At 40.2% G+C, this 24805-nt stretch overlaps 1 protein-coding gene, 1 non-coding gene and 1 pseudogene across 2 annotated transcripts; all 3 read right to left on the bottom strand.

Annotated features, from left to right (window-relative positions):
• Positions 1–5491: 5491 nt before the first annotated feature.
• On the bottom strand, positions 5492–24608 carry LOC140946344 (hydroxyacyl-coenzyme A dehydrogenase, mitochondrial-like). Its single transcript, XM_073395446.1, has 9 exons — positions 24384–24608; positions 23538–23666; positions 22466–22623; positions 21976–22102; positions 21339–21428; positions 19288–19360; positions 17924–17971; positions 6866–6934; positions 5492–5886 (listed from the first exon to the last, which is right to left on the bottom strand). The coding sequence occupies exons 1-9, from the start codon at positions 24561–24563 to the stop codon at positions 5768–5770; spliced, it is 993 nt and encodes a 330-aa protein (XP_073251547.1). The 5' UTR covers positions 24564–24608; the 3' UTR covers positions 5492–5767.
• Positions 10311–16924, bottom strand: LOC140946582 (uncharacterized; annotated as a pseudogene).
• Positions 17360–17488, bottom strand: LOC140947148 (U11 spliceosomal RNA). The gene has a single exon (XR_012166925.1). It is a non-coding gene; the product is annotated as a U11 spliceosomal RNA (small nuclear RNA).
• Positions 24609–24805: the final 197 nt, after the last annotated feature.

Genomic DNA, 24805 nt, shown 5'->3' with positions numbered 1-24805 from the left:
CAGGAGCTTCAAAATCACGACCCCGTTGGGCGGCACATACCAGTATAGGTAATGTATGGGAGTACCCCGCCCCCCGCCCCCCCTCCGGGCTAGCCAGAGTACTTTTAGATCTCTAGAAATGCATTCAAAGCGGCGCTATAAAATCTGTACCTTATCCCACTCCTTTTCGATATTACAAGGGCTTCAGTCCGAAAATTTTAGATGCAGTTTAACGTATTGCGAAAGTGAGAATTTTTCTGATTCCTCTCTTCATCAAATTGACTCCGAAAGTTTTAGGTATCCTTTTTTGTACGAAAATTACTTGACCTGGGCGGTGAAATGTGCAAAAGTTAACTTCAGAAAATCGTATAGGAAATTTTATACATTTGTATTTCATAAGCATCGAAATATGTACATGAATAAAACGGTCGTCTAGAAATCAGTTTGACGGTCCTCAAGTAATTGAAAATTGTAGGCAATATTTGCCTCCTTGGACATATATTTTACAGAAAACAAGTCATTGGATGCCTCTAAAGAAGAAAAGAAATTGGCCGTCATTTAAGGAGATGTGGCGGCCGCTTTTTATTTAGCCTGCGAGCAAGCTCTCCAGGGGCGCTCAGCTTGTTCGCAGGTAGACTTGCCTACAAGTCGAGCTCAAAATTTTCCTCGACGAGCGCAAAGCACCAGTTAGAAATCTTTAATGTTTTACGCGAAGCGAAGGACTTTGAGAAAGTGTATTGTAGCTCACAGGCTAAGTTTAGGGGTTGTAATATGACACCTTTTACCACCACAGGCAGCCCAGTCATAGCGTGTGTCAACAGCATGGACAAAATCGACAAAATCGGATCGATCGGAGCTAGACTAAGGCCTGTTTACAAGGAGATAGGGTTACCCTTGTGCTAGGGTTACGCCAGCAAGCGGGTTAAAGGTTGCTAGTGTTTACAATCAAATTTCACAGGCAGGGTTACCCTATCAGCCGGGACAACTTTGCCACCTTTGCTGACGCGTTTCGTCATGCGTGACATTCTTTGTAACGGTCCAAATTTTGAAATAATCTTGAAATTCACTATAGAAAACACGTCAAATACACAAAAAAATGGGAAAATATTATCATTGTAGACAGACTACTTTTTATTTTTCAAATGTTTATAGTCGGCTCAGAAATCGGATAATACCGTTCAAAATTGATACGATTACTGGTCACGCATGACAGCGGAAAGTTGACCCGGGTAGGCGTAGCCTGTGAACAGGCCTTTGGTCGAGCGGGGAACTAGGGGAGAGGAATGTTCACAGGCTAGGGTAGGCGAGTTATCCCTAGCTGAACGTATACAAGGCAGGTAGGGTAACCCTCTTGCTTGTATATCCTAACCTAGTAAATACGTCGTGTGAAAAAAGAAGAAATATGCGAGTGCTAGGGTAACCTTCTTGCTAGGGTAACCGTAGCACCAGGGTTACCCTCCCTCCCATAGGCGTACGGGCAATTTTTTGCCAGGGGGGGCGGTAATCCATTTGCCCAAAAAATTCTGGCAAGTTGCCCAAATTTTTACAAAACAGTCGAAGGGAAACTAGGGCCATGCAACAAAATAGGCCGTACTGGCATATCAAAGTGGCTCGATACAGTTTTTCAGAGTCAATACCTGCCAAGTTTGAGCATAAACTTCGTCGCCACAAACAAGCATTTGGAAAAAATTGCCACCACAGTTGTATTAGATAAAGAGGGAAATTTGTCATGATCAGGGTTGCAATGACATGGGAGCTGTCATAGCAACGAAATGACGCCATTACCTTATTCTATTTGCAGCAATATTTCTCACATTGAACTGTTCTTACAAAATCGTTCAGGGGAGCTCTTTCCTCCAATAGTCGCCTCGATGTTCGTGAAGTTAAAACGGAACTGTAAGAGCGTAATCGAGATATTTTGGGATGAAGTTTTTATTGTTAGAAATAAGGTAAAAAAGGAAAATTTTGATGTTTAGTCGCAATCTGAAGAAAACGAAACGCTTTTAACATGCAATTTCACCTCATAGTAGTTTCAATCTTTTTAAAAACGTGTGTGAAAGATCATGCAGATAGCTCCTGCCAATTGCTATAAAGAAGGATTTGATAAGCACTCGATCTTGTTAGGGGTTTTGTAAACATTTCGGTCTACTTAAACAAATTAATGAATAATTTTTAAACCACTCCGTAGATTTTTTAAAAAAAATTATGATTCTTCTCGTAATTCAAACTGAGAATTAGTCAGCCACTTCTTCACTTTCAGACCCATTGCTGATGCGTGTTCTGCCACACATTGTTCTAGGAGCGGAGGTGATTCTAGAAAGTTATGCGGAAGTTTATTCTAATCAATTCACGACTGGCAATAGCCTATTCTAGCTAGTGCAGTGAAGTACAGTGCCCAACAATAAAAAAAAATCAGCATATGATACCCTTCCCTTATAACCAGAAACTCATCACGTGCTAGGCAACCACTGTCTCGTGTGAACGTAACTAAATTATTACTCCGACTTCTGGTTAAAATAGGAAATATTTATCTCTTCAAAATAATATTAAAAATAAAAAACATGGAAACGTCTTTGAAAACTGGCTTTGCCCAAATTTTCTCTTGCTGCCCAAAAAATCTGAGTTGCCCAAACTTTGGGGGGGTTGCAGCCCCCCTCGCCCCCCGGCCCGTACGCCTATGCTCCCTCCTTGTTGAACAGGGCCTAAGATCAGAGTCGACGATATTCGACTGGAAAGGAGTTTAAAATTAATTAAATATATCTTTACTATTATCGCTTTATGCATTGACTTGTCCTGATTTATTTTCCCCAAGAAATTTCCCTATTTCTTATCGAACGAACCTTTATAGATTCCAGTGTTACAGACACGAACTGTTCGGACAAACTGTGCTGCAGATTACAGGGTCTCTAGCAAACCCCCTTTTCAAAAACTCGACATTTTTGAAATTTATAGTTTACCTCTCTCTTTTCAAAACTTTATTTCAAACTGGAAGTAAAAATCCATAATCATTCTACTAGATATGCCGAGTCATACAATCCTCCTGTCTGCAGAACAAACATGAAAAGAAAATGGAACGTATTTTATAAACTGGGCCCTAGAAATCCAAGGCTTTGTGATTTTATTAGTCAACTCCTTGCCTTTTACATTTTTAAAGAGAAAACTGGTGTCGAAAATTCCTTTGTATTTTTCTTTCAATACTTCGTAAGCTGTATCTGCATCTTCAGCTTCGTTAACGACTTAAATGCCAATCAGTGCTACGCAACGCTGTTTTGAATTCTTCTCTCCTTTTTGTACTTGTATATCTTATGACAAAGCTTCTTTTAAATAGATTGAGATTGAGATTGAGATTGAGAGTCATTTCTCGGGTTTCGGACTTGAATAAAGGATCAATTTTCGTTTTTCTCATCCTTGAATAGGAACGGGGTTTCATCAAGAGAACATAAACGGGTCCCACAGTTTCGTTAAGACCCTGGGCGGCACGCACCTATCCGAAACCTAGAATACAGATTCATGAGCCAGGGCTAAAAGCGAAGCTTTCGTTGACTAGATAAGCTTAGATACTTATAAACAAAAAAATAATAATAAAATAAAATCGTGTAATACTACACGTCGACGGCAATGAGAACGGCAACAAATCAATAATTAGCAAAAAAAAAACAACAACAACCAAACAAACAAATTTGCACGTGCAGCACACTCCTTTGAACATTTCTTTGCCTTTGTTTTGCACGATTAAAAAAAGTGAAACTTCCTGGTTACACATTATTTTTTTTATGGAGGAATGGTCGTATGTGCTCACCAAAAAATTGTTGCTTGTGTTCCTGTTCGCTTTTGTTTTTTTCACTGCCACTAATTTTCACCTTACTGGTCGCTAGCATTACTCATTTTCTCGTCGCCGTTGTGAAATTTTCATTTTTTTCTTCCAACGAAATTAGTCTCCTTTGCTTTTAATCACTCTTTCTAGGTCTACCTCTGTTATCCACGTGATGAGCCTAGACATAAAAAATAACGTCGAAAAATTGTTGTTTTTTTTTATCTCAAAGTGTGGGTGGTCATGCGATTTACCGCCAAAAACACCATTTTGGTATACCTGGGGTGCGGACGGACTGACGGTCGGACGTACGGTCAAGTGATTACCAAAATTTCTCGAATGCATAGATTACCAAACTTTCTTAGGTGTGGGCCTCCGCTCGAACACGCATCGCGCCCCCGGTTTCGTTTGCCAGGCTGAAGAAGTTCTTTTTAGTACCATCGTTAACAACTTCAAGAAAGGAGATCTTTCAAAGACCAAGTTAAACTTAATTGCGCTACTTTGGTGGGGCTGTGAAACGCAAGTGAAACGTGAAAACTTTCATTTGCGACTTTCACATTCCCAAAAATGCAATTTGTTTCATCACAAAATTTTACATAAGCTTTGATTTCAACTTCTCCTGGGATTAGCAATCGTGATCATGATGTGTAAGGACGAAGGATACAAGGTCAACGGCTTAACGTAACACACAGGCTAGCTTCTCTGCCACTTTGGCTTTAAAAGAAGAAATTGTTTACATGCTCAAAACATTTTTGAACGGTTATTGAAAGTGTTTCAACTAAAAAAGAAATTCAGTGGTTAGAGCGTCCGAACTAGAACTCGGGGGTCGTGAGTTCGATTCTCACCTGGAGCTCGGAAAAATTTTCGGAGCTTTCTGGTGTTTGAATTCGCCTTCTTCTTTAATTCATAACTTGGAATCGAACCCGAGCCTTACGACCAGGAAACTGGACCGAGTAAGCTGTCGTAAAGACTTCTGGTACTGTCACTGGGGACAGGAAAAACAAATTGGCCATCAGGGAGCTTAAGCAACGACGACGTCGACGTCAACGAGAACGGCAAAAAAGCCATCGGTCTAGATTGGCAAAAAAACAACTTTGCACGTGCATCATGCCTTTTTGCACACTCCTTTGCCGTCCCGCCCTCAAAGTCTCTCTTACACAGGGTGGGAACTAATTCGAGCCACTTCTAAGACCTTTTAAGGGTTGAACGTTCACCCGTATTCACTATTTTCACATAGGCCATAATGCACTTTGATTACCCCCCAAAATTTTGCATAACCATTGTCTTCGATTTCTCTTGGGACGATTGTAATACCCAGGAGAGATTGGAAACAATCGTTTTGCAAAATTTTTAAGGGTAAACAAGGTGCATTATGGTCTATGTGAAAATGGTGAATACAGCTATTTCGAGAGAGGTTGTCGGAAAAACTGCTCGCCACAATCCCGAAAGGTATTGTGCGTGGTTTTGTATTCACTGTTTTTCAAAGAAATTTGAAAGAATGGCACGAGAGGCCATGGACGTATGTTTGCGAGTGCTAAAGGAAAGCAACAAAAGTAGCTTCGACAGCTTAAGTGTCAGAAACAATGTATTGATCATATCCCATATTACCTTTTGGGGTTGTCACGTGCACATTCTTTCCGACAACGTTTCTCGAAATAGCTGTATGTAATAAGGTACAGGCGACAGTAACTTGTTGAAAGATCAGAGTTCAAGCCTCTTTAATGAATCACTGAAGTAAGAAGGGTTTCAATACAACTTTGAAGGCAATGGTGGGAGAAATTGCAAATATTTATAACTTAAAATAAGCAAAGTTGAACACTGTAAAACCTTCCTCTCAGCGTTCATTTTGGAAGAGGAAATTTAAAAACAAACTTTTAGTCATTCAAGTTGACGAAACTCTTGGCTTTGCTTAAAGGATCCACTCGCTTGTGATCCTGAGAGATCAACCGTGTTGTTCACTTTGTTGTAGCCTGAGTTCTAGTCATACTTGTAGAATCCTTCTCCAGTCTTCCTGCCCAACTTGTTTCGAGCGACAAGGTCGTTAAGAATTTCGCTCGGCTCAAAAAGCGGCACATCTGGGTGTTTTTCATGCCAACCTGAAATATAAAAACGACGAGAAAATGAAGACGATATCCAAAGGTTTGTAATTTATGGCATAGAATTTGGAAAATGCAGGTGTAGACAACCTTCCTAAAAATTATGAGCAGAGAGAGAAAGTGTGAAATAAATAGGGAAGAAAAGAGTTAAAAAGCGAGAAAGCAAAATTTTACGGCGGGATGTTTGCTGTTTTTTGGCCAAACGTGTAAGGCCTAAAAACATTTAGCAATTCGCTTTTCCTCGCTCCATTCTTTTCGCTTGCTACGCCGGCGCGTGTAAAAGGCGCCGCCGCCAAACATTAGGAACCTTCCCATCCGACAACGGCGACGTCCATGAAAACGTCGCTGAAAAACAGACTTCGCATCCTTTTAAACGTTTTCGCGATTATCCCAATTCGCCCTGTTACTTAAAAGAAGAGGATTTTGGCTGGAGCTGAAGAGAGGGGAACGCGTTCAAGTTCGAACAGAGATGGTAGAATTTATCGCCTTGCCGTTCCCAAGTAAATTTAAAATTTGGACATTTCACCTCGCAGTTGTGTTTGACGTTCCCGTTGCCGTTGTCGTCGTGGTTTCGTAAGGTCCCTACATCCCCGAACTCTCACAAGTGAGCCTGATCGGAGGCTAGTTTTCCAAAGGCATTATAGACGGAAAAATGTGGGAAAAGTCTCCTTATTCTTTTTGAACATGGGAGAGTTGTTTTGTCCTGAGGAAAAAATTCTTCAAGGACGGTGTTTGCCAGTACAATTAAGTCAAGGAAAATTCGATGGTTTCATAGAAAATTTCGTATTATCTGCGCTGGCAAATACGAGTAACTACTTGCGCATCTGTCTACTGAGAAAACTTGAACCAAAAAAGAAGCGACGTTGAGCTTACTTACAAATCATAAGCTTTGCAAGGCAACAACATGACACAACTTAAATAGAATGCGAAGAGCGGAGAAGCACTTTCGTCTTACTTTGGACGTGACTACAAAACGTACCGTCAATAATAAACTTTGTCGTGTCGAGTCCTACATAATCTGCCAGTTCCATTGGTCCCATTGGATAACCTAAAATTAGAAAAGTAAATAAAAATAAAAGTTTACTTGAAAGTTACCAGAAAGGGTTAAAAATAAGTCAAGAAAGTTGGAGCGCAATTTAACGGGCGATGGGGTGGGGGGGGGGGGGAGGTATTGAACACACGATAAAATGGAACGGGTGGGATGTGAACATGGGTTCACTACCCGAGGGAGTCCTAAACGAAAGGAGGGGGTGTTAAGTGCAGATTTTGGTGTCACTTACGTGTTCAGGATGGCAAGCCAATATTTTTCGACAAGCATATCTGCCCTCCTTTACTTGAAACTACCCCTCCCCCTTCTGGGGTTCGCATGGTGTGCCTAAGGGGTCAAATAGAGCCTGAACGACTAATTCTAATTTTTCGACAAGCACAACTGCCTCCTTCACTTGAAAGTACCCACTTCCCCTTCCTTCCCTTCGTATGGTGTTTCTTAGGTGTCAATAGAGACTGAGTCACGCCCAGATTAGTCTAATTCTAATTTTTCCACAAGCATAACTGCTTTTCACAAGGAAGTACCCAACCCCTCCACCCTCCCGAGGCTCCGACATTTCTCTGATGTGCCGGTCACGTATTTTTATTAAGAAAAAACCGCTATACGCGGTTTGCAGTCGACTGTGTGGTAGGAACTGATCTTATGGAAAAAAATAAACGCCACAACTTTCACAAAATGACGTCTTGCACATAACATTTTCAGAATTTCACCTGTGTTTTCACAATAATGTCTTAATGTCTACATTGACGTGGAAAACAGAGAGAGATATAAAAAAACAAAAGAGATTAATTTTGTTGGAAGAAAAACATGAAAGTTTTATAGCGGCGGTGAGAAAATGAGAAATGCTAGCGGCCAGCAAGGTGAAAATGAGCGGCAGTGAAAAAAAGTAAACGTGAACAGGAACACATACAACATTTCCTCTATAAAACGTGTAATTGATCACTCCAGAAATACCATAACATACCATAATGCTCTTTGTTTGTCACTCCAAAATTTTGCATAAGCATTGTCTTAAGTTTCTCTTGGGAGTTAAAATTGCCCCAAGAGAAACTGAAAACGATGCTTACGCAAAATTTAGGGTGACAAACAAAGAGAATTATGGTATGTTGTGGTATTTTCTGGAGTGGTCATTTAGGAAGTTCCTGGAAGTTTCTCGTTATAGTCGTGCAAAACAACGGCAAAGAAATGTACATAAAAAGTGTGCTGCGCGTGCAAAGTTGTGTTTTTGCTAATAAGACCTACTGATTTTTTTTTTCGGCTGTTTTTGTTGCCGTCGCCGCTTAGCATTACACGATTTCCTATTTTGTTTGAGTAAATTATAGATGTTAACGAGAGTTTCGCTTTTAGCCCTGGCTAAATCTATATATTATATAATCTAATATGTAATATAGTCTGTATAAAGACTTTTCTTATATTTTGATTGATTTGGGATACGTCAGGGGTAGAAGGTTTTACGATAAACTAGACTCGCCGAAAGGCGAGTTAAACTGGGCTGCCATATTTAAACTTGTTGCCGATCATTGCGTGACAGAAGGGGAAACCTGTGACCGTAAATGTAAAATATAGATTTAGCCAGGGCTAAAAGCGAAGCTCTCGTTGACTAGATACTCATAAAGCAAAATCAATAGATCTAATAAGCACCACAAAAAAAAAAACAAAACAAAACAAAACAAATTTGCACGTGCAGTACACTTTTTTGCAAATTTCTCTGCCGTTGTTTTGCACTACTAAAACGTCAAACTTCCTACTTTCACATTATTTTTATGGAGGAATTTTTGTACGTGCTCAGCAAAAATTTTGTTGCTTGTGTTCCTGTTCACTTTAATTTTTTCACTGCCGCTCATTTTCACCTTGCTGGCCGCCAGCATTTCTCATTTTCTCACCGCCACTATGAAATTTTCATGTTTTTCTTCCAACGAAATTCGTCTCCTTTGTTTTAAATCACTCGCTCTGGCTCTTTCTCTCTTATCCACATGAGTGTAGACGTAAAGAATAAGGTCGAAAAAGACTCGACCTTGTTGTTGTTTTTTCTGTCTAAAAGTCCAGGTGGCCATGAGATTTCCCGCCAAAAACACCTCGAGTTGCCTGTGGTGTCATACTTGTTAACTGAATTATTTTACATTGGTATGCCTGTGGTACGGACGGTCACGTGATTACCAAAATTTCTCGGATGGATGGATTACCAATCTACGTATGGGGCTCCACTCGCGAGCGCGTGGAGCTCCGCAATAAAGAAGATCTGAAGACAACCATATCGAGAGTGATTATTTGTCGTAAACCCTTTCACAACATCCTAGACTGTACAGAATTATTGGACTGCATGAAAACGACAACAACAGACAGCAGACAGCGAACAGTTTTTAAGAGAAAACAACCGACTAAAAAACCCATCACGAATTCAACCAAGACTGATAGAGATGATCAATAGACGATAACGGGTTTTGTTTTCTAACGTAACTTGACTCTGGGTCAACGTGCTGATAACACGAACATAAATTATTTTTTGTTCGAGCGATTCATCTCGAAGCTTAATGTAATTGACCTTAATACATAGTTAAAACCCTAAATATACTTTCCCTCGTCACACTTACAGTGTACGTATTCAGAACACTTTCAGTAAAATACGGGTTGTATATGTTGTGGTTCATTTTTATCCTCGGTTTAAATTTTATTTTCTTTTGTTTTGGGGTATGGTAATATATGATAATGAGTTTGAAACAAAAGAAAATAAAATTTAAACCAAGGATAAAATTGAACCACAACATATACACAAAAAGGTGTTGAAGCGAGCCGTGAACTTTCAAAGTTTATCGTGCATTAATCGTGCTCGTTCGACTGTTGAATAGGCGGAGACACAGAAATAAGGAGAAGCATAACACTCGATCGTGCACGAATTTAATCGTACAGATACAAACAAAAGCAAAAACTCTGGGCCACATTGAGAACAACTGTAAGCTCAATGATGCTAAGTCCCTGAAACTTGTACAGTACTCTTTTTCATCAACGTGGCATTTCAAACTTCCGGTGAAGCTTTGCGTTCTCGAAGCTTCGCCGGTTATTTGCCCCCTGGCCAATGAGACTATGAGATAAACTTGAGTGCAAAATTCTCAAAGTTCCTGTTCGTCGGACGAGTCTTCTTTATCCTTATCCGAAATTTTTGGACCTCCAAAAGGCGTGTGTTGCTTGCATTAAAGAACAGAATCAATCTTTAAACAGACTCTGCGAAAATGGACAAACATGGTTTATGGATCACGCAACGCCCTTTGGGATACTGGGTTAATAACTGATAGTGTTCATTTTTTGACACTAATCTACCCATTTTATGAACTGGATCTGCCTTACAGGCAGCCCAGTTAACTAAGTTAACAATAACGTGCTGGCTCTACATCTTTATTTAAAAATATCGCGCGAGTGATCAGCATTGGTTCTACGCGAGATGGGCGCGTTTGTCGAGAAAGCGATAAACATTCCTGTAAACAACTTGATATTGGTCATATTGTTTAGCTTAAAAATTATTTGATTGTTTCACACAACAGGTAAGGATTGTGTTGGAAAAAAAGTCTACTTTACTTGACCAAAAAATTATGAAGTATTCATTTAAACTACTAAAACCAAGCTCAGTTCCGTCCCAACCTGTATCAATGAACCAAAAAGAAGTTATATTGCTTTGGGGCAAAAACAGTTTACAATGAGACGAACGTCTGTATCTTCATATGAAAATTAACACAACAGTCGTGACTTTTTAGTGTTAACGTTCATCACGAAATAGTCAATTTGCCACGTAAAAAACTGAAAAGCTTTTTAGCCGTTTTAAGGGGCATGCACACCTAACCACTATTTCCTCCCAATATTTAAACCTTTAAAACCCCAAGAGTGACCAACATCCAACTTCTCCTTACAGTATCAATGCATTATCAAGAGAAAAAGTTATGAGAATTCATAAAATGATCGCAACAGGAAAAATGCTTTGATATTTTATCCAATTCTCCTGACTAATTCTCTAAGGAAATGTATGTAGATCAGTCTGGAGAATTTATATATTGATACTGGGGCTTAAAGCGCTTTTTAGGCTATTACAGTTCTTTTAGACCTCTAGAAATGCATTTGAAGCGGTGCTATAAAATTTGTATGTGTTCGGTCATCCTAGGCTTTGTGAATTTACAAGCACTTCGGTATTGTTTTATTTAAAATTTTAGACGTGTTAAATTTAAAGCTTTACGAAATTGAGAATTTTTCTGATTCCTATCTCCATCTCGTTCTCAAATCCGAAATTGCAGGTTTCCTATTTCTACGAATTACATGTACGGAGACTTTTTATGGTACATGTTTTCAGTCTATTGCATGCTAAGAGTAAAAAGCTGAAAAAGTAAAGAGGCTTGTTGACAAAACCGTTTCGGTTAGACCACTTACAACATATTTGACTATTGTACGTAATATTTCATGCTTAACAAACATTTTTAATAACCAGAGCTTTGTGTGTGCCTCACTTCAATTTTCCTAGAAGCCAAAATAATGCTTTAATCCGTTGACCCATGAGACCTCGTATTATGTCTTTGGCGGAAGAATGAAAAGAACGTTTACAAGCGTCACGACATCGAACGCTTGATCGCGCCGAGGGACATCGCGAGTATCGAACACTTGACTAAACAGCATGCGTAAGGTATCTTTCACTCATCTCAGTCTAGCGATTTAAAAAGCAGCTCAAACATGAGGCGATTACATCAACATCCCCATGCCTTGTTAATCCTTATACCTCTAAATTGAGGCAAGAGACAGGCAATGGATTATATTCATTGCTATACATCGGTAACTTCAGTTGTTCTTTTGTTCCAAATGTTTACTAATTCAGAAACATTTTCTTTCTTCTCGTCTTCCTCAGGGTGCTCTTGATCTTGAGAGCTCCAGTTTGAATCCAGTTTTTCTCCATTTTGTAACGACACATTCGGGGGACTTTCGTCTATCGAAATGACAGTTCCCGAAATCAAATCTTCGGAATTCTGCGAATCCTCAGCGTTGCTGTGAGAATCTGTTGAAGGCAGCGAGGACACATGCACTGTCACGCTACCTTTTTCTGATTCAACTTCCTCCTTGCTCTCTCCTCGCCCTCCGTCTAAGTGATCTGGCGCTGAGTTTAACTCGTTCTCGTTGTGCACCACGCTTGATAAACTGCCAATCCCGCTGCTTTCACTCTCGGAATTTTCACGGGCCCTGCTCAAGCTACCCCCTCTTGGTCTTGTGTACCGCGTAGCATCCCAACTCTCTCGTCTGTGTGTTATACTCTCGGGTAGCGGTTGAAAACTGAACTGAACGGGGCTGTAACCCGATTTGCGGAAGGTAGGTTTATCGGATCTCCTCATGAAGCTTGGTAAACCAGAAACAGAATGAATACCACTCTCAGACGACTCGCTCTCGCCGCTCGTATCCGAATGAAATGACCCCGATCTTTCATTACGAGCGCCATCTTCTCGAGAAACTGAAGTCTGACGCGGCAACTCGAAGCTGTGGAATGGCCGCGGCAAGCTTCCCGCGAAAGAGTGACGGTAAAAATTTGGAGCGGTGCGTTTTGCCGCTCTCTCTCTTCTCCTCACGACCTCTTCATTACTCGAGTCAGACTCGTGATCCTTTGTTCCATCAGCACGTTTTGGCTCATCTGCAATCTCCGATTCTTTAGTTCCGATATCAGGAATTTCTTGGCTTTTATCTTCAGCTCCGTCAACGGTGGAAATCACATCGGAGGCGGGCTCGCCTGCGTACGATAACGTGACGGTTTCTGACTCAGGAGACATTTTATTTTCACCATTTAAAACGCCGTTTGTTATGGACGTTTGTTGAAGTTGACTCTTCAAATTGCCGTTCTCTGCCTCTAGTTGTTCAACTTTTTTTGTAAGCCTCGTGATCTCTGTCTGCCGTCTCGTGTTTTCTTCTTGTTCATTGATCATTTTTTTCTCGGCCAGGCCTGATCGATCCAAAGCTTCTCCGAGTTGAGTTTTCACGCTCTCTTTCTCTGCTTCACTCTCCAATAAGCGCTTTCTTAGCCGCAATACTTCATCATCTTTTTCTTTCAGAGCACGCGTTGCTTGGTCTCTCTCCTCCATTAACACGTCACATAGACGCTGCAGTGATTCTTTTCGCGCCTTCATTTCGGAAAACTCATCAGAGACGGCATCTAAGCTTGGTACATCGTCGCTATCTGTTTGCTCAGGCAGTACAGGAGTTGTATCAGCTGATGCTTCTTCGCTAACGTCCATTACAACATCAGCACTGGACTCATCTTGAGATCTAAGAGGCAAACAATCATCTGCGACGGCATCTGAGCTTGTAACAGCATCACCTCCATTTACATCTTCCATTTGTAAAGGACTTTCATGATCATCAACATTCACCTCTTCCACTGCGTTGCCGTTAGAAACAACAGCATTATTCTGTTCTCCAGATTCAAGCGGCGAGGCACAGCTTGCAGCCTCTGTAACATCTCTCGAGTTCTTCGCGGGTTGTTCACTGATTTTCAGCTGGTCATCCCCGCATTTGCCGTTAAACTCCACAACATTTTGGTTTAAGTCTTTCTCCAATTGCTCCATAGTTTCATTCGCTGCCATTGTTGCCTTTAAGCGTCTACTCGTACTCTATCTTTCGGCGATAACAATCGGCGCGGTATTCACGCTCGTGATTACGAGTACATATTCCACTTAAAAGCAGCCTTCCTATTGGTGCTTTTCATAAAAGGGAAGCCGGCTAATGCAGGCTTCTGCAATTTTTTACCTGTTCTCACGGAACAATCTTTTACTATGCCTTTGAAATAAATCTGTCCCCTTAAAATCGACGCCACGCCACGTCAAATCAAATCACTAACGTTTCAGTTTTGAAACCTCATTTATTGTCAATCCCGTCGTGTTTTGCATAATCGTGCCAAGTATCATTGAATCTTTCATTCAACAAACTGAGTCCCTTTTGTTCGAAGGCGTTACGCCCTAACGGTTCATTTGTTTGTATTTAGAGCTCTTGAAAGCTCCTGGTTCTGTAACTAGTGCCCTGGTCTCTCACAACTGTTGATATTTTTCTCAAGAATCGTGTTGGTTTGGGTTAATTCTCGCTTCCGCCTAATCTTATCCTTGCACAAGGCAATCGCATTTCTTCAAGATCTTCATCACTAGAGCGACATTTTTGTGGCACATAGCTCGCTAATTCCTGAATATTTATTTCAATTCGTCTTTTGTCTTCAATGAGTGCTTTTACCATTAAGTCACTACATTCAAATGACTTTTCTTGAGTTTCAGCTGCAATTCACGCGCGTCCTCGCGTGCCTGCCGTATTGCAGCTTCCTCGCGTGAGAGAAGTGTACTTAGTATCGTTCTTTGTTTCTCTAACTCTGTTTTGCAGGTGGTGTACTTTGTTTGCAAATCTGCTGCGAGTTCACGAATTTTTCGAACTTCTCTGGAAATTTCTCTACTTATCTCAAGGAAAATCCGTCCTTCCTGAAAAGTTTGTTCACAACTTTTACAGCTCACCAAAGCCTCCAATCCGTTGATGCTGGGGCTGTAAAAAGGGTACTTATGGTAGCTTTTTTCACCCAGATTACTGCTCTTCGTATCGTATAATTCAGCAAGTAATGCGGTTTTATCCCGGAGAGATTCTTCAAGGAAGCTTTCAAGATGAGAATGTTGGTTTGCTTGCAATTTTATGAGCTCTTCTTCCAAATGTCTACTGTCGGTTTGAAACATGGAAGCGGCTGTGCCTTGCAAGCCCGCGGCGAGTTCCTCAACTTTAAGGAAATCATCGGCGGCATATTCGCTGTCACTTTCAAACAAGAACTGGTCCTTCCAATTTGCTTCCTTGCGGCTAACCTCTTCCTTAACATTTCTAGCGTTGCTTATGAAGAAAAGAAATTTAGCACTTTCTAGAACTTTTTTCTCGGCAGTTTCCTTCGTTTCACTCAATTCATTGAGCAGTGCACTTTTTTCCTGGATCAACTTGTTAATGTAACTTTCGAGAACGCTAAGTTTTGCTCGTAATTTCAATAGATCTCCTTCCAAAGTTCCTTCCTCGTAATGACAAGTGCCCACTTCTGCGCTGAGCGCCTGGAAATTATAAATAACATCTCCAGATTGTTCGACTGAGAGATTTTCCGAGCAATCGTTCGGACCGCTGTCTTCGCGTTCCTCACTGTGGCGAAAATTTCTATCAGTAATAAACAATCGAAAGTTGCTAGCTCTTCCTTATCCTCTTCTACCGACATCGTTCTTTGCCTCCAAAGATCGACCCGAAAACTGAGTGCCCATCTTCATTTGGTCCGAGTAGTGTTTACTCCCAAGAGAAAGTCTGTATATGCCGGCTTCTCGTTCAGTTTTAATACTAGCTTGATTGTCTGTTGCAAACTCTTTATTCGTTTCAGCAGATAACTTTTCTTCATTCTCAGGCTTAGGTGGATGATCTTTGCCAACGGTAAAACGTTTGGATGTGCGAAACTTTCCAAGAGTGTTAGTGCTACTCTCTTTCTCAAAGTCTCTCGGCTTTGATTCACTGTCCAATTCACTTGACTTTCTACTTTTACTCAACGTTTCTCTATGATGCGTTTGGTGCTCCACACTTCTAGATTTGTCCCAAACGTGAAGGGTGTGAAAATCCAGTGAAAAGATTCTCTCGACATTGTCTTTTCTCTGACTTAATTCATTCGAAGACAAAAGTTTGTCTGAAAATTGTCGTACTTCGAGTTTTTCACAACCAGAAGATCCTCTAGACGAGTAGAACCATCGAACGCTGGTTAGGTACTCTTTATTTCCTCTTACATCACTAATTTTCCTCTCGCCGCTTATTTCTCTTCGCGATTTTGTTTTATTACGCCGTCGCGAAAATTCACCAAAGCATTAACTTTGCAAACAATCTGAGCGTTTTCGTTGTCTGCATCTGATTTCATCAGTTTGATTGTTTCACCTGTCAACTCAACTTCATCACGGGTTATAATCTTCTTAATCTGGCTTTCTAGTTTGGAGGTGTGTTCCCGCACCTTTAACTGGACTTCTCCTTTTTCAGGATGAAAACCTATTTGCTGCTTTGAGCCCTTAAGGAGGAGTTCTAACACAGCAATTCTTTCCTCGACTTTTAAAATATGCTCTTGCAAAGCCAAATTTTGAACTTCCAAACTGTGGTGCGTACGCTCTGAATCCACTACTTTGCACCGAAAAGAAAGCAACTTGCCGTTCAAGTTATCTGTTTTATCGGCACACAGAATAATTTCCTCTTGAATTCGATTCTCTTTCATCAACGAGCCGCAGCAAGAAGCGTCCAGGAGCCGAACTTTTTTCGACACTTTAAACTCTGGACGGCCATTAAGGTCGACACTCCTTGGTGAAGTCGCCTCTCTCGCGAGGGCCTCAAGCTTCGCAATCTTCTTTTTCGCGCTCACCAACCTTTGCTCCAGCCTAAATGAAGTTGTGTATTTCATCATGAGGCTTACACGCAAACGACTGCACGATGTGTTTCAGCTTACGGGAAGAGATGTCAGGTCCGAAATAACTTTTCACGCCGCAAAATTAACAGCCTTGCGAATACAAAGAATTAATTTGCTTTTTCCTGGTTTCTTAAATTGCGGTTGCTGTATTTAACTATTTATGCTAATCCTCTTTGTCACTCTTTTCAGACGTTTACTTTCATGTGGTTTCTTGAGCGGTATCCCACCACTTTTGGCTGCTCGCAGTTTTATTCGTGGTCGGTTTCCTACCGTTTCTGTACCGCCAATCATTATTCATTGGTCTTTCCGTTATTCATGCGGTTTCTACGCTGATTGTCCGCTAATTCCTCGAAGGTAATCTCGGTTTATTGTCATTTGTTGGCTAAATGCGACATATTTAGCAGTTAACTCCCCGTCAGGCAAAATTTGCCTTCGCTCCAAGTACTTAATTGTCATGTTTTTGAAAAAATACTTGGCAATGCAGAATACTGAATTTACCTTCCTAGATTCCTGATTACATTTTGGTGAAGATTCTGCTTTAAGAAAATGAGATTGTTTTAGCAATTTGACGATAAGTGAAAAACTACACGTAAAGGGGAAAAGAAAGTTATAAGAATCATATGCCAACAGTTTGTTTAATTATGCACGAGAAATAAGTAAATATTGATACTACAAGTTTAATACATGCACAGGTGGACTGTTTTTCCATAGCTGTTTGCTACAAATCGGCAGTTAAGTATATTTTAAGTTATTGAGAAGCGTGCCTTTTTTGGAGCACAGTAAAACCCTTCACATGAGCGGGACACTGAGCCACGAACGTTTAGTATCGTAAAAAAGGATACCTAAAAATTTTGCTGAATATAGAAGGACAAACAGCAACTTTATACAATGGGCTAGGCCCAGCTCAGACGTCAAACTGTTTTTTTGAGCCGAACTCATTTCGAACTGTGGCCGCTCTCTTGTATCTTATTGTTATGGTGGCGGGCGTCGGTGCAAAGCGGCTACCAACTGCCTCAAACTTCCAAAGATTATGCCTCCGAAATCTTTGGATGGCGATTCCGCGCGAGTCCCGAAGGTCTCACGTGCCAGTGACGGCAAAGGCCCTTTTAACCAATGTTGTGAAAAAGCGAAATTTAATTAAAAGAAGTCTCTTCCATCATTGTGGGACGATCATTTACTGCGCATGCGTTGTTCAAACAATAAAAAAATCTAAGCGATATTTCTATAATGGCAAAAGTTATAGAAAAGCTTTAAGTTCATTTTACTTCGAATGCACTGAAAAAAAATTCAACTTTTGTGGGCTCATTTTTTCGTAGCCTGCGGACACAGATCACGTGGAGAGAAGCGACGACCCGAAATACTTCTGTGTCCGCAGGCTAATTTTTTCGCTGACCCGGCGAATACCCGCTGGCCTTGAAAGATATAAGAACGATTAACAACTCAAATCAGTCAACGACTATTTGAATATTTTTCTCGTTGATCTCTTAGCCAACAAAGTAAAATATTTGGTCCCTTACGAATTTCAGGTTTAAAACATTTCTAACCTGCTCCTAGTTTCATTGCTGTGTCAATATCCCTGGCTGACGCATCCCCTGAGACAAAGAACAAAATGTTTAAGAACATGTTAAGTGTGTACTTGAAAGATAATATATGATAATGTTCATCTCTATCCCAATGGCAGCGAAATTGTTATGGGCAAAGGGTACAAGAGGAACCGCCGGGAGACCTTACCAGTCGTTTCGCTACAAAACATTTCGCCACAAATCGTTTCACTGCATATCGATTGCGTAGTTTCGCAGTAGATTCCCTTCGCATCAATTTGAAAAAACAAACAAAAAGCTTTGGTTTTGGTGATGTTGTTATAGATATATGTGAGCTTAAGACTTTAAAATAGTTTGTGTTAGCCAAGACTTGCATGAAACTTGAGGACTCTTAAAAGAGGCATTGGTTTGTTGCGCGGTTATCGAACTTCTTAAGTCCAAGACTTTCTTGGTGTGTGCAGCGGAGAGCTACATTCATGACACCAAAGAGAGATGGAACGAGCTTCTTTTACTTCCGCTGCATTCTCCATTTCTGTATTCAACCCTTCTTGTCGATACTTTCTGCGTTGGATAGTTGGTAGATCGGACAATGGACTAACAGTAAAGGAAAGTACGGTATGTCTTTGAAGCGACTCAACTTCTATTATGAGGACAGTCTATTTCTTGGCGTGTGCCAGGCTCTCAGTCAGTGCAGACGAGTCAAAAAGGCGGGCCAGCAGTGAAAAGTCCCCTGTGGTTTTCGCGCACCTTCTCTCGATGCGCTCGACCAAGCTACGAAACGACCGCACACTCCAGGAGAGTCTCTGAGCACTAACTCTTACTCTTGATTCTGATTGGACAGGAAATATTTTCTGCCCAATCAGATGCAGAGAATTGACACGGTAAGGGCAAGTGTCCACTGAATATGCCATCCCCAATCTCAGCCCCAGGCTGTTCGAAAATGTATTTAATAATCCCTAACTTCCGTTCTAGAAACTTCCACACCCATTTTGCATTGAAAAAATATTCAGCATCCCAGTCTAATGAGTCTTTTTTCGCCTTAGTTTTCCCTTAACAACAAAACAAAAGCTTATCGAAAATCCTTAAAATGTTCGATGCCCCGTGTCACATACCATCCACATGTTAAGGGTAACTACGGTAACCTCGACAACAGCTATGCCCTTTTACGAAGCCAGCTGCTCCAGTGTTGTCCTGTAGGATTACATGTAGTTTGCTACTTAAAGGAACTTAATTTGAAATGTAACAAATGAAACCTTGTCAGACTGGGCATACCCGTGTGGTAGTTGACGTTAAAGGGTTTCTAACTTTTTCGGTTTTCTCCACAATCCACAAACTAACTGAAACTAGTCAGTTCTGCCGGTTCATACCTCTCTCAAGCATTCTGACAGCTTCCATTATGTACGGCACAAGCAAACGATTCACAACAAAACCTGGTGTATCCTATAAAGAGACAAAATTAATTTTATTAACCATTAAAAGATATTTTAGTGTGCATAATAAAAAAAAAAGATAATATTATGTTATTTTTTTGGTGGCATTAAAACTAAACATACTTAGGGAGCAAAGATGTTGCAATGGTGAGAGCTCTAGCTGCTTCCATGAAAGCACCCAGTATGAAGGCTAGTATTATATGTACAACCATCCCCCAAAGGGGAGGTGAATAGTGCTTAAATTTACCGAGACCCGAAGTGTCGAGTTATATATCTAGCGCTATGAACCGACCCTGAGGGGGATAGTTGTTTTTGTATTTACCAAATCAGTTGGATAAAAATCAAAGAGGAACTTTTTGTAAATAAAAAACGTCACTTTGTTAGAGTTTGTTTACGTACGTTTCAACTAACAGTGTTTCGGGGATCATTTTTTCTTATGATTTTGTTGCAACTTCAGTGAGAAAATTTTTTTCTACCGACCAGTAAACAGCGACAAGCCAAATTTTGTCTCTTTCTTGGTATTTTTTGGCACAGCTGCTTCAGTTACCACTAAGATTTCATCTTTCGAAACTGTCGCGAAACAAGAAGCCACTTTAAATCTCAACCCAAAACAGTGAATGTCCAAGGATATTCCGAGTTACGGGAGCCAATCAGTACACTCGGAAATTGCTATCCACTGATTTGGTGAATACTAATACGCAATATTTTAAGCTTGTTGTAGGTTGTTGGCGGCCTTCCCTACTCCCAGGGGTATTTTCTGGCAATCTTCTTCTCAAAAAACAAAATTTATACTTAAAAATTCTAATTTAATCAGGGACGTGGTAGACAAAGAATCGATCGCCTTGTGGATGCGCTTACCTCTAAATAATTTTGTCTAAAATGTAACCTCTATATAGCAAAGGGGCAAGGGACTGGCAAAATTTGTTCCCTATAACGAGGTTTCGTTATATCGCGGTTCTTTTTCATATCTTTTAGTATTACTGGGGTAAAAGAAGTCGTTTTCTATAGAGGTTCATTAAATCCAGGTTCCACTGTATTTATCTACTTAATATTTAATTACTTATTTATTTACTTTACACTCTGCAATAAGGTATCAAATTTTAAATCAGAACTGAAATAGGATAAGGGAAAATCTGAACAGGGTACAGGATGGTTGTTAGATGCATATCATACTACACATCCACGCCCACTTTTGCGGTACTTGCAAATGTATTACCCTCTTCCCCTCCTTCTTTCTTCCACTTGACTAGGACTTCTGGAGACCCTCATTTTGTCCACTTTTAGAGGCGTCTGCTTAATGCAGTTTTATCTTAAAGTAAATACCCAGAGAAGAATTTGACACTGAGGCTTGTGAATGTCAGGGCAAGGACTACACCCCCACCAGCAATTCCGATAACCCTCCTTTCCTTCTACTTTCCCACACTAGGCCAGGGGCGGATCTAGGGGGAGGGTGCAGGGGGTGCCCACCCCCCCCCCCCCCCCCCCCCCGAGATGACCCGCGGTTTTCTAATACAACTGGTATTTTGCAAAAAAAAAAAAAACTGTGTGGTTCATTGGTGTTGAAGTAGAGCAAGAGACGAGTGCACCCCCTACTAAAAAAAATCCTGGATCCGCCCCTGTAGGCCCTCTGGAGGGCCTTACTTTATCCACTCTTAGAGGTGTCTTCTTAATACAGTTTTATCCTTTAGAAATTACCCAGAGAGAAATAATATTTGAGATTGAGGCTTGTGAACGTCAGGGCAAGGACTACTATGTCAAAACTTTACCCACAATTCTGGTGATACCCATCTTTCTTCCTTCTTCCCCACACTAGGCCCATTGGAGACCCTCACTCAGAGAAAGGTTTGTGACTGAGGTTCCTGAATATCAGGGCAAGGACTACAAAATGTATCGACGCAGCAGTCATTAGAACAGCTCAGGTAACTGGAACATTGGGTGGGCAACCAAAACATTAGTTGATGAATTAAAAAATAAAATTGTGGACAAACCTTGCAAGACACAGGTACTTTGCCAAGTTCTTTGCTAAACTGGAACAGGGCATCAAAAGTGTCATCTGTTGTTTCTGGGGTTCGTACAACCTACCAAGATACATAATTACACAAAAAAGGAGATCAGCTGAAAATAAACTGCATGCTCATCAAAGGACCATTTGCATACAATGAAAGTTTACAACACCCAACCATCGCAGTTTTGCTGATAAAGATTCTTATTTTTTTGGCCACTCAGTTGTGTTCACTTGTTCTAAAGTAATCAACACTTTCAGGCGATAGAATTCATGGACTGACACATTTCGAAAGCTCTAAATTTAATCTTTCCTAAGCTTTCTTTGCAAAACATGCATAGCTTCGGTTACGCAAGGATTATTCCAAGTTTCCCACGGTCTCCGCTAGGAACGCCTGGCACAATGACACACCCTTTGTGCCATAAATACGAAGAAAAATGGCTTGCAGATTATGAGTCTCGCTGCTTACCCAAGCGAGACTAATTACCCTAACAAAAAAATTGGGAAATAAAATTTAAGCAAAGGATAAAAGAATCGCTACCAGCTGTGGTGTGAGAGAATAAAAATGTTATATGCCTTCCCTAACCCTAAAATCAAACAAGAACGTGTATGCAGCCATGTACCTCTACCAACTTCATTATAGGGACAGGATTAAAAAAGTGAAGTCCACCAAACTTGTCCTTCCTTTTTGTAACACTTGCTATCTCTCTTATTGGTAAAGAGGAGGTGTTGGATGCAAAGATAGTGTGACTGCAAAAAACAAACAAACAAATGCCTTAAGTATCCACCACTAGATGGACATTTCAAATTGACAGTGAAAAGTGACATTAATTTTGAATAAATACATTCTGTATATGAAAACCGCACTTGCCAAGCCAGGCGAGTGATCCTTGATTTGTACTCGCCTGATGGTTTTGGAACTCACCTGCTGGGCAAGAGGGTAAGTGCCAATGTCCAACCCTGGGTACCCCTTTCACATATACCTAGTTTGGATTAACTTTACGTCTCTTTTACAGTCAAGCAGGTCAAGTGTTCCCGACGCTAACAAACTAAAGAATTCATTAATGGGAAAATGATTTCATTTGTTGATTCAAAAAATCCATTCATAAATACCTGGGTGCAGCATTGTCAAGGTCTGTGAAGAGCTTATGTTTAGTACGCATGTTTTCCACTATGGCCTCTATTAACAGATCTGTGTCAGCAATTGCAGTATTGGGTTCTGTGGTGATTGTTATCCTAGCCAGGGTATCAGCTACAAATTTGTTTCCACCCTAGAATGGAAAGCAGTTATAGACCATTACTGACCTCAAAGATAAGGACATCTGACACAATTATGGCAAAAAGAAGAAGGCTGTTCAGATGTCTATAACACTGAGCAAAGACATGATGTATCATATTTATTCGATTAAGCACCCAACCTCAAATAAGCGTCCACCTTGAATAAGTGCCCACCCCTGTCCCCCTTCTCCCCCCAAAAAATCAAGTTTACTGCACAAGGTGATTGAAATAGACTAAATATATATGTACTTCTAAAAGACTTCCAGGCAGGCCAAGGTTTCTTAATATTTTAAAAAACACTTTAATGAACATTAATTACTGTTAATATTCTTGTTTGGTACATCTTTGCATTTTGTTATCATTTATTGTTTTGTTGCAAAATAAAATCACTGACTACTAGCTGAAAAGTTTGAAATTTAATAAGCGCCCAGCCTTGAAAAAGTGCCCACTCTCAAGGTACGAAAATTAAATAAGCACCCAGGGTGCTTAATCGGATAAATACGGTAACAACACATCTTATTTAAATGTGGACTCTTAAGACAATCTCATTACTGGCACCTCTATTGGACTTATAACAAAATTCTTTAGCTGTAATTAATTACATGCCATGCATAATCAATCAATCAATCTTCAGCTTCGAAGGGTAAATAAGTAGATGGACAGTATGTGCCACATTATTGAGTGCACACACTTACCCTGTGTGTTTTTTTTTTTCACTTATAGCAAAATATTCTCAATAGATCTATAAAGATGAAATGGTAACATAACGTTGAGTTTTCCAACTGTGATGTAACCATACTGAGGGTTAATAGAGTTCTGTGGTATTATATTAACAATGTTCAGTAGGTAAAAATTATAAATAGGTACCAGCGCCCATCACCTGTTGATCATTTTAATTTTTACCCACCTCTGCGTCATCCTTGAACTTTTTCTTTGCAACTCTGTCCAAGCTTTTCTCAATGGATCTCATAGATTTTGTCAAAATTGCACTTGTTTGATCCACCATTGTCACTTGATGATTTGTGGCTGCAGCAACCTACACATGCAATAAACCATTGGCAGGATTAGCTCTTAGTTGATAGAAGGGTGGGGGTTCTTGGTTTTTATCCCTGGTAAACAAAAAAACTTTTTCAATGGTTTCATCAATAAATTTGAGTCAAGCAGACAAAGCATTAGCTGTTAAAACTTCCAAACTGAATTTCGTCACCTTCTTCGTGTATTTTGTTTGTTACAGTAGCAAACCGGAAAGCCATTTTGCTCATAACTTAACGCGAGTTGACGCCAGTTTGGTGTTGCTCACTTGGTGGAGCTGGAGGTGAATAAGTGAATAGCAATGGATATCCTGAGCTTGATTAGCCAATCAAAGTGTGTGAAAAACACTACCCGCTGTTTTAGTATTATGTACTAATCACTGATATCTGGTGACTGACATCAATAACGGTATAAATATTCTAAATATATTTCAAAGTTAGTATTAAAGTACCAGCTGGTTAGTATATTTGAACCAATCAGAAACAGAAAAATATTTAAAGCTTAAAATAATGAATAATAATATAAACTTAATAATTATCTTCAAAATTAATGGCACTGATGATATTCATATATATTTCATTATCTGTAAAAGAAGATGCACTATTAGTATTATTATTACTACTTATTCATAAAAGCAATACATGACATTTAATAAACAACTAAATTCTTTGATCAAATCAAAGATCAAGGTGTTAAAAGCTAAAAATATTTTCATTCGAACCTGAGCAATCCCAGCTCCCATAAGCCCGCTTCCAATGACCATAACATTCTTTATAGCACTTTGACTAGAAGACGTGCTGAAGAACGCCGAAATAGCGGCCAAGTTTTTCCGCAATAATGGATGTCTCAGAGGCTGAGCAGATGGTAGTTTTGAGGCTACACATTGGAAAAGAGAAGCCATGTTTCAAGTCACGCACAACTCGATGAATGGAAGAGGGAAAAGTAGAGAGGGACTGGAGACTAATGGCCAATGTCCATTTTTGGCACAGTAGTGCAGTCAAGGGAAATCTATTTTTCTAACCAAAAATGACTCGTGGACCAAAAAAAAGAAGAAAAAAACAGGCATGACGATACATGACTAGAATCAACCTTACAGTAACCAACAGAAACCGTTATCAAAATGCAGTGTTGTCTGCAGTTGAG

This window comes from Porites lutea, chromosome 8, assembly GCF_958299795.1.
Source record: "Porites lutea chromosome 8, jaPorLute2.1, whole genome shotgun sequence".
NCBI lineage: Eukaryota > Metazoa > Cnidaria > Anthozoa > Scleractinia > Poritidae > Porites > Porites lutea.
Note: the sequence above shows the minus strand (reverse complement) of the source record. Positions and strands in the feature narration are given on the sequence as shown.